This window comes from Phalangium opilio, unplaced genomic scaffold (assembly GCF_054372755.1).
Source record: "Phalangium opilio isolate 3A_F unplaced genomic scaffold, DU_Popi_V2 ptg000500l_1, whole genome shotgun sequence".
Lineage (NCBI taxonomy): Eukaryota > Metazoa > Arthropoda > Arachnida > Opiliones > Phalangiidae > Phalangium > Phalangium opilio.
The window spans coordinates 716,501-730,339 of record NW_028324238.1 but is presented as its reverse complement, the minus strand read 5'-3'; the positions used below and the strand labels follow the sequence as shown (position 1 = coordinate 730,339).

Below are 13,839 nucleotides of genomic sequence, written 5' to 3'. Positions count from 1 at the left end.
ATAGTTCTAATTGTAGTGTAATGTGGAGCCAGTTCTCTGAAGGCTCTCAAGTAACTCTCGCATTCCTCGCTTTCAGAGCAATAAGAGAAATGACCAAGGTACGGCAAAACTTTTACTTCAAAATCTGAATCGTCCAATGGCAATTTGACAATGGATTTCTGGCAAAACTTATTTTTGTAGGAGCAAACGTCAAAATCAGAGCCAAAAAGTTTATTTAGGTCGCTATCACTGGCCTTTGCCGCCTGGTTAATGAAAGCTACGACTTTAAAAATAGCCCGCTCTCTAACGTTGCAAATGTCGCTGCATTCCCAATACGAAGCTTTTTCTTTGGTTTCAATAAACCCAGATTCGTTAATTACGATATTCGCTTTGGGATTTTTTTCCTCTGACACGTTTTCTACTGCATTGAATAGATTCGTGACAACCCCTAAATCATTAACTTGCAAGCAGCGTTCAATGCCTTTGTTCAGTTTTTTCTGGTCAATAAAATTACCACTTTCATCAACCCATAATTCATTAACCTTTTCGCCGATACGAGAGCTTTCTCTTAACACTTTTATTAATAGACCATTTTCGTCGAACTGCAAAATTTTTTCAAAACGCGTTTCGTGGTCCTCGTTTTTTAAAATTCTGCCATCATTCCCCAAAGTAAAATATGTTGTCTGGTGATAAAAAGCTTCTTCCAGACTACTGTGAAGTCTTTTTCCTCCAATGACTTTGATAAAATTGTCACTATCCACCAATCCAATTTCTTGCACTTTCTTCGCGAAACTTTTGAAATCTTCAATAAGTAACGAGCGCCTTGCATGGTAGGCCGAATATATTCGCCTTTTTAAATAGAATGTTTTTCCAGATAGCAACTGGCATAGGAGTTTGTGGGATGCAAATTTGGAACTTTGCTTTTTACGTGAATTAGCAAAAGTTCTTTTCGTCATTAAACGGTCCGTAAGTCGCGTCACCAAAAACCGCTTGAAACTTTCGGCAATCATTTTTTTATTTTTTGTTTTAAAAATTCCTTTGTTAAAGGAGTTTTTTTTAAGATAATTCTTAGTCGGGTTCGCACCAACTTTTATTTGTCGAGAAGCGCCACCTATTTTAGGGGCCTGCAAAACCTTTTGAGTTTTTATTGAACTTGTCAATAAAGACTTGCGATTGAGTCCATCACTCGATTTCTTCTGAAAGAGCTGTTTTTTTTTTATATAGTACCTTTTGCACTTTGATTTGTTTTTGTTCGCTAAAGTCTTAGTTTTAGCTATCAACGCTCTTTGACTTTGTTTTTTCAAACGATTCTTGTCCCTTCTAACTTTTTCTCGAGAAACCATTTTGAGTTCTTAAATTTAGCACACAAAGATGTGTTTCGTTGCCAAGTCACTGAAGGTTTTCTCAGTGCGCCACAATAGGTCTATTACCAAGTCACTGAAGGTTTTCTCAGTGCGCCACAATAGGTCTACTACGAAGTCACTGAAGGTTTTCTCAGTGCGCCACAATAGGTCTATTACCAAGTCACTGAAGGTTTTCTCAGTGCGCCACAATAGGTCTATTACCAAGTCACTGAAGGTTTTCTCAGTGCGCCACAATAGGTCTATTACCAAGTCACTGAAGGTTTTCTCAGTGCGCCACAATAGGTCTATTACCAAGTCACTGAAGGTTTTCTCAGTGAGCCACAAGAGGTCTATTTTATTCAGTGTAACAGGAGCCGTAGACAAGAAAAATAGGATACAACACAAACAAAGGAGACAGAAAAGAATACAGCACAAACAAAGAAAATATAAAAGAATACAGCACAAACAAAGAAAAAAAATCAAAATAAATCTTACCTTAATAAATCCTCAAAGCAGCAAAGTTAAGCTTAGAACGCTTTTAAAAAAGCGTAAGCCATAAGCAGCCCTTGAATCAAAACTAATTAAGAGTTTGGAGAAAAGTAGGCCTATCAAATAAGCCTGAATTCGTCAATTAAATTCAAAAATGAACCAAACACGAGCACGAGTCAACGTGCACTGTACTGTTAGTCATTTAACGCGTATACGTCACTGTTGTTAATTTTCCAGCTAGCATTGATTCAGTTCAGTTTAGTTTGAAATGTTATTGAAGAAATTTGTAAACCTTTTAATACGACCGCTTAGACACGAGGCTGAGCTTGAATATTGTTTTCCGTGGGCTATTTTGCGTGGGGTAGATTTATTGTCGTGTAAACGAAAGTTCCTTTAAAATACTCTCTTAGAATCTATTAAAACCACTCCATGGTAACAGATTCCTAGCACTCCACGGAAAACGGTAAGACCAGAGAGGTAAGACCCACAAACAGCGCCCCACTCAGAGATGCGGAGAATAACCCACCATTGTTGTATATGTTGTTTACTTCCTCGATTTTAGCCAAGCCTTGGTTGATCTTTTTTGTTTCTAATTTCAAGGCTGAATTTTAATTAAAGTGTATATTGTAAGAGCTTTTTTATTATAATTATGATTTAGTTTTTGAATCCCGCGAACGTAAGTTATGCAAGTTTAATGTTGCCGTTTCGCAATAGATACTTTGATAATATCCTTGAACGTTAATTGTGGTGTAAACTTCAACATCCACAACGAAATGCCCTGATTTAAAATTAGGTAACTTATGCGAAAAGCTCAGAAGAGCTTCACATCATTAATCAGTAATAATAAAGGCCAATATAATGTAACTGTTGCTTTGATTGAAAAGGGGCGCACATTAAATCCATCATACGACTTTCAAACCATACCAACGATCCATGTTTGTCCAAAGGTGTGGATTACAGTAAAAAGTGGTTAGCAAAAATGCCAATACACCATTGGATTTGGGTAGAAAGATGGAGTTTGAAGGTATTGTTAAAATGGTTAAGACCCAAATTGACTAGGATAGAAATTTGAGTTTGATTGAAACATAAAACGTACGTTTAAATAGTTTGGAAGAAAACTCGTGTGGAATGTGCAATCTGAAGAAGTTGGAAAATTGTAAGTGGAATTGAGCTTTACGTTTACTGACATATTTCTCGTTTCAATACTGCCTTCCTTGCAGAGAGGCATGACTGTATGCAAAAGAGAGTTTAATGAAGAAAATACTGAAATTGACAAACCCTTATATTATATATACTTAGCAAATGGAATTCAAACTTTATTAAATCAAAGAAGGTAATAAGAACGGGAGTTGAACTAGCAGCTTTGGCAAAACATTTTAAGAACACACAGGAAGTTCAGAGTGAATATTTCAAAGCCGCCCAGAACACTTCAGTCAAGCCTTCTACTCCTTTTTTTAGCCTCTTTGATTAAATCAGAAGGTGAAAATTACTATCACTTGAAACAGCACGAACTCGCTATATTCTGCAACTTTTAAAATTATTATGTGGTTGTGATTATTTTATGTAATCAAGTTTTTATTTGAGAAAAAAATATTTGTTCTTATATTTTTCCGTTAAAAGCACGGAAGTTTATTTCTTATATTTTTCCGTTAAAAGCATGGAAGTCTATTAATGAAGAAATAATGAGTTTGCTTTTTTTAAATCTGTTATGATTATAATATTTCATTTAAAGAAATATGAAAATTTTAGCAATAGACCAGGAAATAATTGACATGATTGCGGAAAATATCATCTCAATAATTTTGATGTTTATTTGAAATAATGTACACAGAACGAAATCACAAAAAAGGATTAAATAAAGAAAAAATAAGTGAGGCTAACTTTTCAAAAGCGGTATTGAAGTTACTTAAATTTGTAAAAATTAGGTAAACATTCATTTTGATGCAATTCTATAGTCATTCATTTTTTAATGACATAATGTTTAGTAAAAATTACTCTTGCATTTAGTCGCTTTCTACATTTCTAGCCTGATAATCTTCAACTTCTATTGCATGTTGTTTGCGATTGACGGAAAGCTTGGAAGAAATTTAAATTTCATTCTTCACCTTTTTCTGGACTTGAAACATTAGATAACACAACAAATGTCTCTGGCGTCTTACGTTTCTAGCAGCAATACTCCAAAAATGTCTTTCGATTGAAACCAAACATTATTTAAGTTTAGTGTCTGAGTACCTTTCGTAGCCATTGTAATAACAGTTTGCGTAGCTTTACATTTAGTGCCAAATTTTCTTGTTGCAATACTTATTCCTTCTTTACATGGTGGCAGAACTGTACCTACAAGCGCAACGTTACCTCCAGTTGGTTTTGATTGGATTGCTGTTTCATTATCATCAAAAGCTTGAGCATGTAGTAAATTTATATCTTCATGTACTGTTAGTAAAAGTTTAGAATTTGAGCTTCCTAGAAGGTCTTTATCTAAACTTGTTCCATGAATTGGTATTGAGTGTGGTTTCAGTAACATCCTTTTTTTCCCTTTAGTAACGATAACATCATCTTGACAAAAATGTTTTGAACAAATAACGGACACTTTGTTCGGTCTCCACTCTTTACCGCGATTTGTAGCCAAAATCCACATTTTAATTAGATCATCGTTACCTTTACATTGAAAAAAAACTTAGCCAAATACCCCAGTCGCCCAAAAGGGCACTTTTTGTTAAGGTTTACAGTACCTTTCGGAAATAAATGTAAACTGTAGGAACCGTCTTGGGCTAGATTGTCACTACAACTTGAACATCCAAGAACCACGCATCGTTTATTATATGGCATTGTAAATAGATTCTGAAGAGATGCTTATTACTCGCAAGTCGCAACAGGTAATTTAGTTTTGAAAATACTCAAACCGACTAAACTTTATATTAAGCTCAAGATTAACGTTACAAATAGAGTTTTAGAAATCATTTTTAAAATAACAATCATGCCGAAATTATACTCTTTATTCCTTCTAAGAGATCAGATAAACATATGTTTTGAACACCTTTTCCTCGAGATGTCGCTTTAGACAGAACAAACTTCCTATACCGCCGCTTTTAAAATTATGTAGTAGTGATTGTTTCCTGCCATATAAATAAAGAAATATTGTAAACCTGTCTGTAATTGTTGTTCTTTCAATTATCTTATATTTTTGTTTTTAAACCACTGGAAAAGCTATATTAATGAAGAAAGTAAATTTACCGTATTCCCCGGTTTTATTCGCTGCGTTTAGCTACGTCCACCATAAAAGCGCTTTAGGTTACCGGTTACGTAGAAAGATTGCAATCTGGTACTAAACCGAGAACTTGGTAGTGGTTGCTGAACGCACTTACAATTTTCAAACAACGAGACGTTACAAAGTAAGCGGATTTATTTTTAAACTTACTACCATAGAATATGAATATAAATGGAAAATTTATTAAAACTTAGGTTTATTTTGTGATTAATTACTTATTTAGCAGCCTTTAGAGCACTTATGGGTTATAATTTCACTTTGAAATTTTTTTAAAACGTCTTTTTCAAAATATTTAGGTTAAGCCTCGGTTAATGATCGTTGCCTTCTTTCATGGCAGCAGCTAAGGCTTAGGGGTAGTAGAAAGCAGGCAGTACTTGCCGGTTGGCTAATGGTGAAAAAAGTTTTAAAAGTACAGTACAGCCCCGTAATTAAGATAAACGTGTTTTCAAGAAACTTAGTTCGATTAATTCAAGAAATAATAATTACATTTCACCACATTTCTCCGGCCTGATTTTCAATCCCTTTAATATATTTCACTCTTAAAATCAGCTAGGCCTACAATTAATATGAAAATAGTCCGTAAGTGAAAGAAAGATTAGCACCATAATAATAAGGGTCTTTATTTCAAAATCTAGTTAAGAAAATGGACCGCCTTTTCAACATAGCGGAAAACTGTAATGTTACGGTAAACATAAACGGAGTGGGAGATGGGATGGCAAATGCTATAGCTGGGGCTTTTGCCCCCAGAGGATATGGGGCTGTTGCCCGAAGAGGACGTGGGGCTGTTGTCCCAAGAGGACGCGGGGCTGTTGTCCCAAGAGGACGCGGGGCTTTTGCCCCAAGAGGGCGCGGGGCTTTTGCCTTAAGAGGGCGCGGGGCTGTTGCCCCAAGAGGGGGCCACAGTTTTAGGGGCCGTGGACGTGGCGGAGGCCGGGTTAACGGTGGTGGAGGCCGTAACGCCAGGGGCCGGCGGTGCAATAATTGTGGCCGCTACGGCCATTTAATGCGCGACTGCTGGAGCCGCGTTCGTGGTATAAAACTCATTTAATACTTAGAAGTGAAAATGTACAAAGTATTATTCAATTTTGGTAATAGGAGACCAAGGAGGCCCACAAAATTCGATGGCGGGGGTTGGGCCAGTCCCTCCCCAAGGCGCCGTAGTGGTGCCTACCCCGCCTCACGGTGCCGGAGTGTTGCGGATGCGCGACTGGTGGAGCCGCGTTCGTGGTATAAAACTCATTTAATACTTAAAAGTGAAAATTTACAAAGTATTATTCAATTTTGGTTGAAGGGGACCAAGGAGCCCAACAAAATTCGTTGGCGGAGGTTGGGCCTGTCCCTCCCCAAGGCGCCTTAGTGATGATCAACTCGCCTCAAAGCGCTGGGGAGCAGACGGCCCAACCTCAAGGCGCTGATGATGGGCGAACATCGCCAAAACGTGTCGAAGAGGAGGAAGAAGAAGACATGTCGATGGAGGAGCTTGATGCTGCAATCAAGTTGTAAGTTGTATGTTCCGAAAAGGGTGGTAGGACCGAACAAAAGTCGGTTCTTTTCCTTTAGATCCAATTTAGAGTCGAAATTATTCTATGAGATTTTGCTGTCCAGGTCACCTTTTAAAAATGATAATTTAAGATTTTCACAGACGACCCCTTAATTAAATATAAATTAGCATTTATTTAATTCAGTCATAAACGGTGTCAAAAATGTCATAAAGCATCTTCGACTTTAAATCGCCAATAGAGCCAACTGTAGTCTGGGTGTACTACCACCCTTTTTGGTACACCCTGTATAGCCGGTTTCCTGCTTACTCTTCTGCGCGGTTGCAGTTCTTCAAAAATATTTTGCATGTCATAATTGACTAAAGGGCGAGCGTCTATCTCACACAATAAAACTTGCAGCTATTTATATCTGTCATAAAATTGCCTGCTGACTCGCGACATTGACATTAACCCTTTAAGGAATAATTTTCAATTGTTGTAACGAGCTAAAATATTTAAAGAATTGGACCCAGGTCCCTTCATCATTATAATTTAAAATCATAATTTTAAACCATTTCCTTACAGGATTGAAAAAAAAAAACAAGATTAAGAATTTTTTTTTTAAATATTACATTTAATTTTTTATTTGAAGTGTGTTTTTTTTTAATGAATGATTTTTTTTTATTATTTATTTTATTAATATTATAAATTTCTTTTCCTAAATTGTAAATACATTTTTTTTCCAAAATACATTTTTTTTCCTAATTACAATATTTTTCTAATTATAAATTTTTTAAATACCAAATTCTTTCTCAAATTATATTTAATTTTTTTAAAATAAAATAGTTATTTCAAAAATGAGCCGTTTTTTTTCCTTGCTTAATCCCTTCGTATCTTAAATGGTAACGTTGAAAGAACTGCGCTAATGTAAACAGCACTGCCATGTTCAAAACTTAATGAACTTTGTTGCAATTTTTCCGTAGATTTCCGTTGTTGAATTTTTGGTACAGTGAGAACTTTCTTGCAGTTTTTCCGTAGATATCCGGCGTTGTTGAATTTTTGATACGGTGAAACACCATCGTTGCGTTGATTTAGCTTATAAAATTAGTCTGAGTAAATAATATTATTTCCGACTCGTTGCATTCAATTTTTATCATATTCTGTGCTAAATTTCAGTAACATAAAGAGCATCTATAAAATATGTTAATTAAATGATGTGATTCTATAGTTTGGCTTGAATACTAGTAATTAATCAAGTACCTAAACAATTCATAGCAATTTAGACGAATTAACAAACGGCAATGTGGAGTGTGGAACTAGCAAACAACGTAATCCTCTGTATCCCCTGAGGTGACGTTGGTAAAATTTAACGCTGATGTAAACTTGGAAATTATTTGACTAATTAAATTACATAACGACCCTGTTAAGTGAATCGGTTACAAACTAACACCACTGTTACTTATATTTATGTTAACCTCATATGGGAATGTTGAACCAACTGCGCTAACGCAAAGTACCAGTCTTTTACTGCCGCAGGGTAAACACACATTTTGTCACCTTTCCAGTAGTATTTTGAAGTTCTCGAAAGTTTCACAGGGTGAAAAGAACTATCTTTACTTCAACACGTTAATAATTTGAATAGGTATGCCATTTTTTACATCATATTGGAAGCGCACACGGTAATACAGCATAATAAACAACCTAGGCTAAACCCGGTTTCTAGCATAAAATTGAGCAGACTATACGTATACAGGATTCCAAAACAAATGAGAGCCGGAAATCAGCCTTTTTAATAATCTTCAAAGAAAGAGGAAAGACACTATATGAGACTATAATTACATAGAGTAACTAAAATAGGGTAATGGCAGCCCTCTGCCTTCGACTGTATTAAGCTCTATGGGGAAATAACTTGGGGTGTCATTAGTCTATACAACTTAAGCCTTGGCCGTAAACAACGTCGAAAAGCTTACTTTAAATGATATAAAAACCTCTATTAACTGTAATTATTTACCTGAATTACTTTTCTAGACGAAAATTCGACCTGATAACGACGTATTTCTTATTAAGGGTGCTACAGTTAATTAGAAAATACATATAAAGGTGCTCAAGCTCGGATGAAATACCAAAGTAATTTGTTAGCGTCTACTGCTAAGAAATTAGTAAAAATCAGCAAGAAAGCCAACATTTGAAATTTGTCAACGTAACTTGTTAGCACCCACAAATCTAGGCCCTTCTAGTTGTCAACGAGAACAAAATGAAGCATTAGGTTTAAGCATGGTTTAAGCGCGCTATAAGGTTAGGCTGACTTCTGGCCCAAAAGTAATTTTTTGACGTACTATCTTAATTAGTTAAATTACAAAAATTAGAATTCATTAATTAAAAATCGAAACACGTAAGTTTCCCATTTAATAAATGCTTGTTAATTTAGAAGTATTCCGAAAACTAACTTCGCTATACTTTTCCCGTATGACCTATGACCATTTCGTTAAAAAACCGAAAAAATTTTAATGCTTTTTCTATGGGACGCTAACCCTAAAAGGTGTGAATTTTTCTTTAACATTACGGAAGGGTGTCATGTCATATCTACAAGGGCCTACCGGCCCTGTAGAATTACGAGAGGACAGACCTTTTTTATCCTCTTGTTTTATTCTTAATAAGAATATAAAACATTTATTTTGTATCAAAAAACATTTTTTGGTGCTAAGATTGCTTTAAAAAAATCCAAACGGTTAGGCATGATGATATTTTTCAAATCAAATGAGATAACGCCCACCTAGTTGAAAATTGCCCTTTTTTATCCGTGGGAGCCATTCTTAATTAGAATTTCGATGCTAGTAGGTTGTCAATTAAACTACCGGTATATTATTGTTGTTGGAAATTGGATATTAAGTCAAATTAAGTGGTTGTAAAGAGCCAGCAGGTTTTTGCCACTTCTTTTTGTGAGTATTTAATTTTTGTATGTAAAATGGAGGAAGATAATGTTGAGAGTAAGGATGAAATGCGGAAGCACAAAGCGCGGGAAAGGATGAGGGCAAAAAGGTCGACGTTTTCATTGGATACTTAAGGTTACATAATCTTCTCGACTCGGAGGGGTAATATTTTGGTTTTCCCAACTTGTTTATATATATGGTGCTTATTTGGCGTAATTTCACTCTTCAACAACACCCTTAAATGTATACAGTATACTGCATTTTTTCAGAAAAAAGCAAACCCATTTAACACTATATATGTGTGTTAAAAAACACCGATAACAGTTTAAACAAGATGTCCCAAGGGCTAGGCCTTAATACTAAATTTACACGGCTCACGTGGCCCCCCCCATATAGTTGATCTCCCTAAGGTATTTTTAAAATAAATCGTACAACTAAAAAACATTTCTGAGACACAATCGTGTATCCCCTTAATTTCTAATAACGTCACATTTCAATGAATATGAATGAAACTAAATTGTGCACCCCACTAAAGTATAATTTTTAAAAACCATATGAATCAAATAATACATCTAAAACAAAATCCTCGATCCCCTAAACCAGAAAGCACTATGGCCGCAAACCGTCCGCTCTATTTTACGAAACCGAACCTAACCATCCAGCACGAAAATTATCATCTTGTTTTCTTCACTTACACTCGGTTTTCACTGGGCGAATTTCATTACGGAAAGAAATTCGCAGAAAAAGCAAAAAAGGTAAAAACCGCAACGGCAATTTTTATCCTGTGTGGTCGGTTTTCACTGTGCGAAACCGTGGCGGAAAGAAATGTCTAAATACGCCTATCCGAACTGAACTGACCCGTGTCACCTTCGCAATTATCTGCTATTTCAAGATGGAGGATAATAGCATCGCCGAAACTCTAACCACGATTAAAGTATATCTTTTATATCGAAGATGGAGGAGAAAACAATATATTAGACGCTTCTGGATACGTGATTTATATGCAAAAAGGTTTCATCAAGGTGATTTCGCTAATCTAGTTCAAGAAATGAGAGAAGGCGATCCTGAAAAACATTTTGAGTAAGTTAAGCCTTGGTTCTTCAGTCAGTCACTTCATTTTGATTAGCAGTTAGCTTCTTCACTTGGCTATATACTGAAGAAATTAAGGAATGACTTAAATTTATTAATTTTTTAGATACTTCCGTATGTCTGCTGCCCAATTTGACCATGTCTTATTCCTAGTCCGCGACACAATAACGAAGAAAGATACCAACTTCAGGTATAGCGTATCTCCCGATGAAAGATTAGCTCTCACTCTACGGTATTATTATTATGATGTGTTTCTATAGTGGCATTTTCTAACATCAGGTTTTTGATTTAGATTTTTGGCAAGCGGTGACATGCAAGTTAGCTTGTCTTATAGCTACCGCTTGGGAAAAACCACGGTTTCAAACATAATAAAAGAAACATGCCATGCTATTTGGGAAACCATGGCTCCTGTTTACGTTAAGCTGCCGTCTTCAGAAGAGGAATGGATCAAAGTGTCTCAAGGTTTTGAACAACAATGGAGCTTACCAAATTGTATTGGAGCGATAGATGGCAAGCATGTGCAAATAGCTAAACCAGGAAACTCGGGCTCTATGTTTTATAATTACAAAGGAACGTTTAGTACCGTTTTATTAGCTCTTTGCGATGCTCATTATAGATTTTTAATGGTCGATGTGGGTAGTTATGGCTGTCAAAGCGACGGTGGCATCTATGGAACATCAGAGTTTGGTATTCGGATGCAAAACAACGATCTAAATATTCCTGAAGGAAGAATTCTCCCAGGCTCGCAAACCAAATTTCCATACTACATTGTTGGAGATGAGGCCTTTCCTCTTTCTCGTGATATCATGAGGCCCTACCCTGGAAAGGGTGACTTGACCAAAAGAATCTACAATCTTCGTGTTAGTGGAGCTAGAATTGTAATTGAGAATACCTTTGGTATCATGGGCGTTCGTTGGAGAATATTCTCACGGACTCAATATGGTAGTCCCGAAAATATTGATGGACTAGTAAAAGCCGCAGTATGTCTACATAACTACCTTATGACGGATGAATTCGGAAAGCCCTCTACAACAAGAAAGTATGCGCCAGAAAGGTTTGCAGATTACGTAGATGAAAACAGAGTCTTGAGAAATGGAACCTGGCGAGAAAATGTAGCATCATGCGTGATAAAAGATTTTTCTGAGAGGAATCAGCCGAATAGACATAGTCGTTTTGCTGGTGTTTTAAGAGATACATTAGCCAAATATTTATGCAACGAAGGTGCCATTCCTGGCCAAGAAGAGAATGCAAACAAACAATAAGGTCTATCAGGATTAGTGCTTGTAACTGCATTTTAGAATCAAACTTTTAAGGAGTCAACAGAGATGCTAAATTTTTATCTCGTGTTTCTTTCTGTAAATATTATAATAAAATGCTCGTGTTTCTTTCTGTAAATATTATAAAAAAAATGCTCTTGTTTCTTTCTGTAAATATTAGATATACATTAAATTATCTTGCACAAGAATAATTGTTTTGAAAATTTGTACTTTATTTGTAACGTCATAAAATCATGCCAGCATTGCGACATAACCAAATTGACTCATTTCAGAGTTTAGAAACTAAATTGTTGGTGATAGGAAAGCATCGTAAAGAACATATATTACTCGGTCGATTCAACTTCATAAAACAGTTTTTCGATTTGAAACCTTAAATCAATCTGTTTTTTTCTGTCCAAACCCTCATATCTAAACAACAAGCTTTTAAAGTATAAGACAGATTCATCATTTTGCCCCCCTTTTTCTCTATACTCTTTGTAGCAGCATCTAAGTAGGAAATCATTTTATAATCAACATCGTTAACTTTCCTCCTTTTAGAGTTAGGTGGCTTAACTTGGTCACTAATAATTTTGGCTTGCTGAGCTTTGATATGAGCTGGAGCTGTTCCACTTTGACCTTCACAATCCATGACGGCAGCTGGAATATTTTCTTGCGTATGTTCTTGACTAGTTACGATATCATTTGGGGTTATATATATATTCGAGTCAGTACTTTTACCCAAATTGTTAGACACTTCATTGTCATGTTCAGTAAGCGTTAAGTCAAGGTCCCTGTTAAAAATACATAAGAACTTTTTAATCGAATAGCACTTTCTTATCAAAATCAATTGGGCCATTGGGAAGAAGCATCAGTAGCTTCTCCTTTGATTTTGAGATTGCAAAACATAGGAATACTTACTCGACTGTTTCACCATTCGCCATATGGTTAAATATCACACGTGCTTCGTTATCATCTCGCTGGCTCAGCTCAGCAGAAATATCACTATCATTATTTTGATTCACTTGAAGCGGATGCGCTACTGAGCGGTTACACACTTGCTTTATCATAATATTGCTAGAGGTTCTATGAATTTATATGGAATAAACTATTAATTTTCAGAACTGGACAACGAATATAGCACAATTTACCTTCTAGGTTCTACTGTTGCACCCAGAAAACCATCCAAGATTGTGTACAATTTCCACTTTGGCATCGATACATCATCGCTACCCGCTCCACTGGATTGTTTTTGAAGATATTCCCTTCGTAGTTTCAGATATCTATCTCGCAGCCCTTTCCATTTAGTAGCCACTTCATTTTCTAATTACATTTGTAAATATGAAATATTATATCTACGCACATTATATGAAATAACTACTTACTTGAACAATTTAACATTGTTGCAATTGAACTCATTCTATTGTCTTTCATATTTATATCTTTATAACTACCATTTCTTTTATCCCAAAGGTAGGGATATTTTCTTATTTCTTCCACCAACATTTCCGAATCGAGTTTAGTCATTATCAGTTATCACAGTATTATCACAGTATTATCACAGCACTCTAATCAATCAATTTGAATCAAATGATTGTTAAACCTCGGGTCGAACACTGAAAATTTCAAAATGGCGGCTCCCAAGTAAACACGCGCTCAGCGTTAACCACGTGACTAGCATACCCTCAATGATTGGTTTGTGCCATAGGAAAAAAAAAACGCGGCTTGGGAAAATTCGCAAAAATAGAAATAGGACCCGCAACGCAAAATCGCGAAATTCGCCAAAAAAAGAGGAAAAGTTTTTCCTTTTCCGCAAAATAATGCGAAAAACGCTGAAAATTCGCTCAGTGAAAACCGGGTATTAAAAAGCCCGCGAAATTTAAACTACCTTTCTTTCCTCTCTCTCCGGGCGAGACGCCCCCTCTCCTCTTCCCCCTCTCACTTATACACCAGGCAGGCAGTTCTCTCTCTCTCTCTCTCTCTACTTCGCGCGTTTTCATTCCTTTCTCTCCG

General features: G+C 36.0%; 1 protein-coding gene and 2 long non-coding RNA genes across 6 annotated transcripts; 1 reads left to right on the top strand and 2 right to left on the bottom strand.

Annotated features, from left to right (window-relative positions):
• The first annotated feature begins 2,058 nt into the window (after positions 1-2,058).
• On the top strand, positions 2,059-3,604 carry LOC149591783 (uncharacterized). The gene is made up of 6 exons (XR_016379532.1): positions 2,059-2,288; positions 2,374-2,437; positions 2,526-2,604; positions 2,696-2,835; positions 2,918-2,967; positions 3,111-3,604. It is a non-coding gene; the product is annotated as an uncharacterized LOC149591783 (long non-coding RNA).
• Positions 3,598-9,156, bottom strand: LOC149591782 (uncharacterized). 4 transcript variants are annotated; one of them, XR_016379534.1, is made up of 4 exons: positions 8,030-9,156; positions 7,815-7,974; positions 4,541-7,745; positions 3,598-4,466 (listed from the first exon to the last, which is right to left on the bottom strand). It is a non-coding gene; the product is annotated as an uncharacterized LOC149591782 (long non-coding RNA). The 4 variants fall into 4 exon arrangements; XR_016379536.1 differs by having other exon boundaries at positions 7,815-7,952; XR_016379535.1 differs by having other exon boundaries at positions 7,815-8,351; positions 8,566-9,156.
• A 2,885-nt stretch (positions 9,157-12,041) lies between these two features.
• LOC149591781 (uncharacterized) lies at positions 12,042-13,441 on the bottom strand. Its single transcript, XM_089861734.1, has 4 exons — positions 13,212-13,441; positions 12,978-13,149; positions 12,748-12,912; positions 12,042-12,620 (listed from the first exon to the last, which is right to left on the bottom strand). The coding sequence occupies exons 1-4, from the start codon at positions 13,351-13,353 to the stop codon at positions 12,221-12,223; spliced, it is 879 nt and encodes a 292-aa protein (XP_089717860.1). The 5' UTR covers positions 13,354-13,441; the 3' UTR covers positions 12,042-12,220.
• Positions 13,442-13,839: the final 398 nt, after the last annotated feature.

Bases quoted from the DNA above. Each gene is read 5' to 3' on its own strand.
- LOC149591781 (XM_089861734.1), bottom strand. From the start codon at position 13,353: ATGACTAAACTCGATTCGGAAATGTTGGTGGAAGAAATAAGAAAATAT. The intron at 13,150-13,211 runs GTAAGTAGTTAT...AAATGTAATTAG, and splicing joins AACAATGTTAAATTGTTCAA to AAAATGAAGTGGCTACTAAA. The intron at 12,621-12,747 runs GTAAGTATTCCT...TATTTTTAACAG, and splicing joins GCGAATGGTGAAACAGTCGA to GGACCTTGACTTAACGCTTA.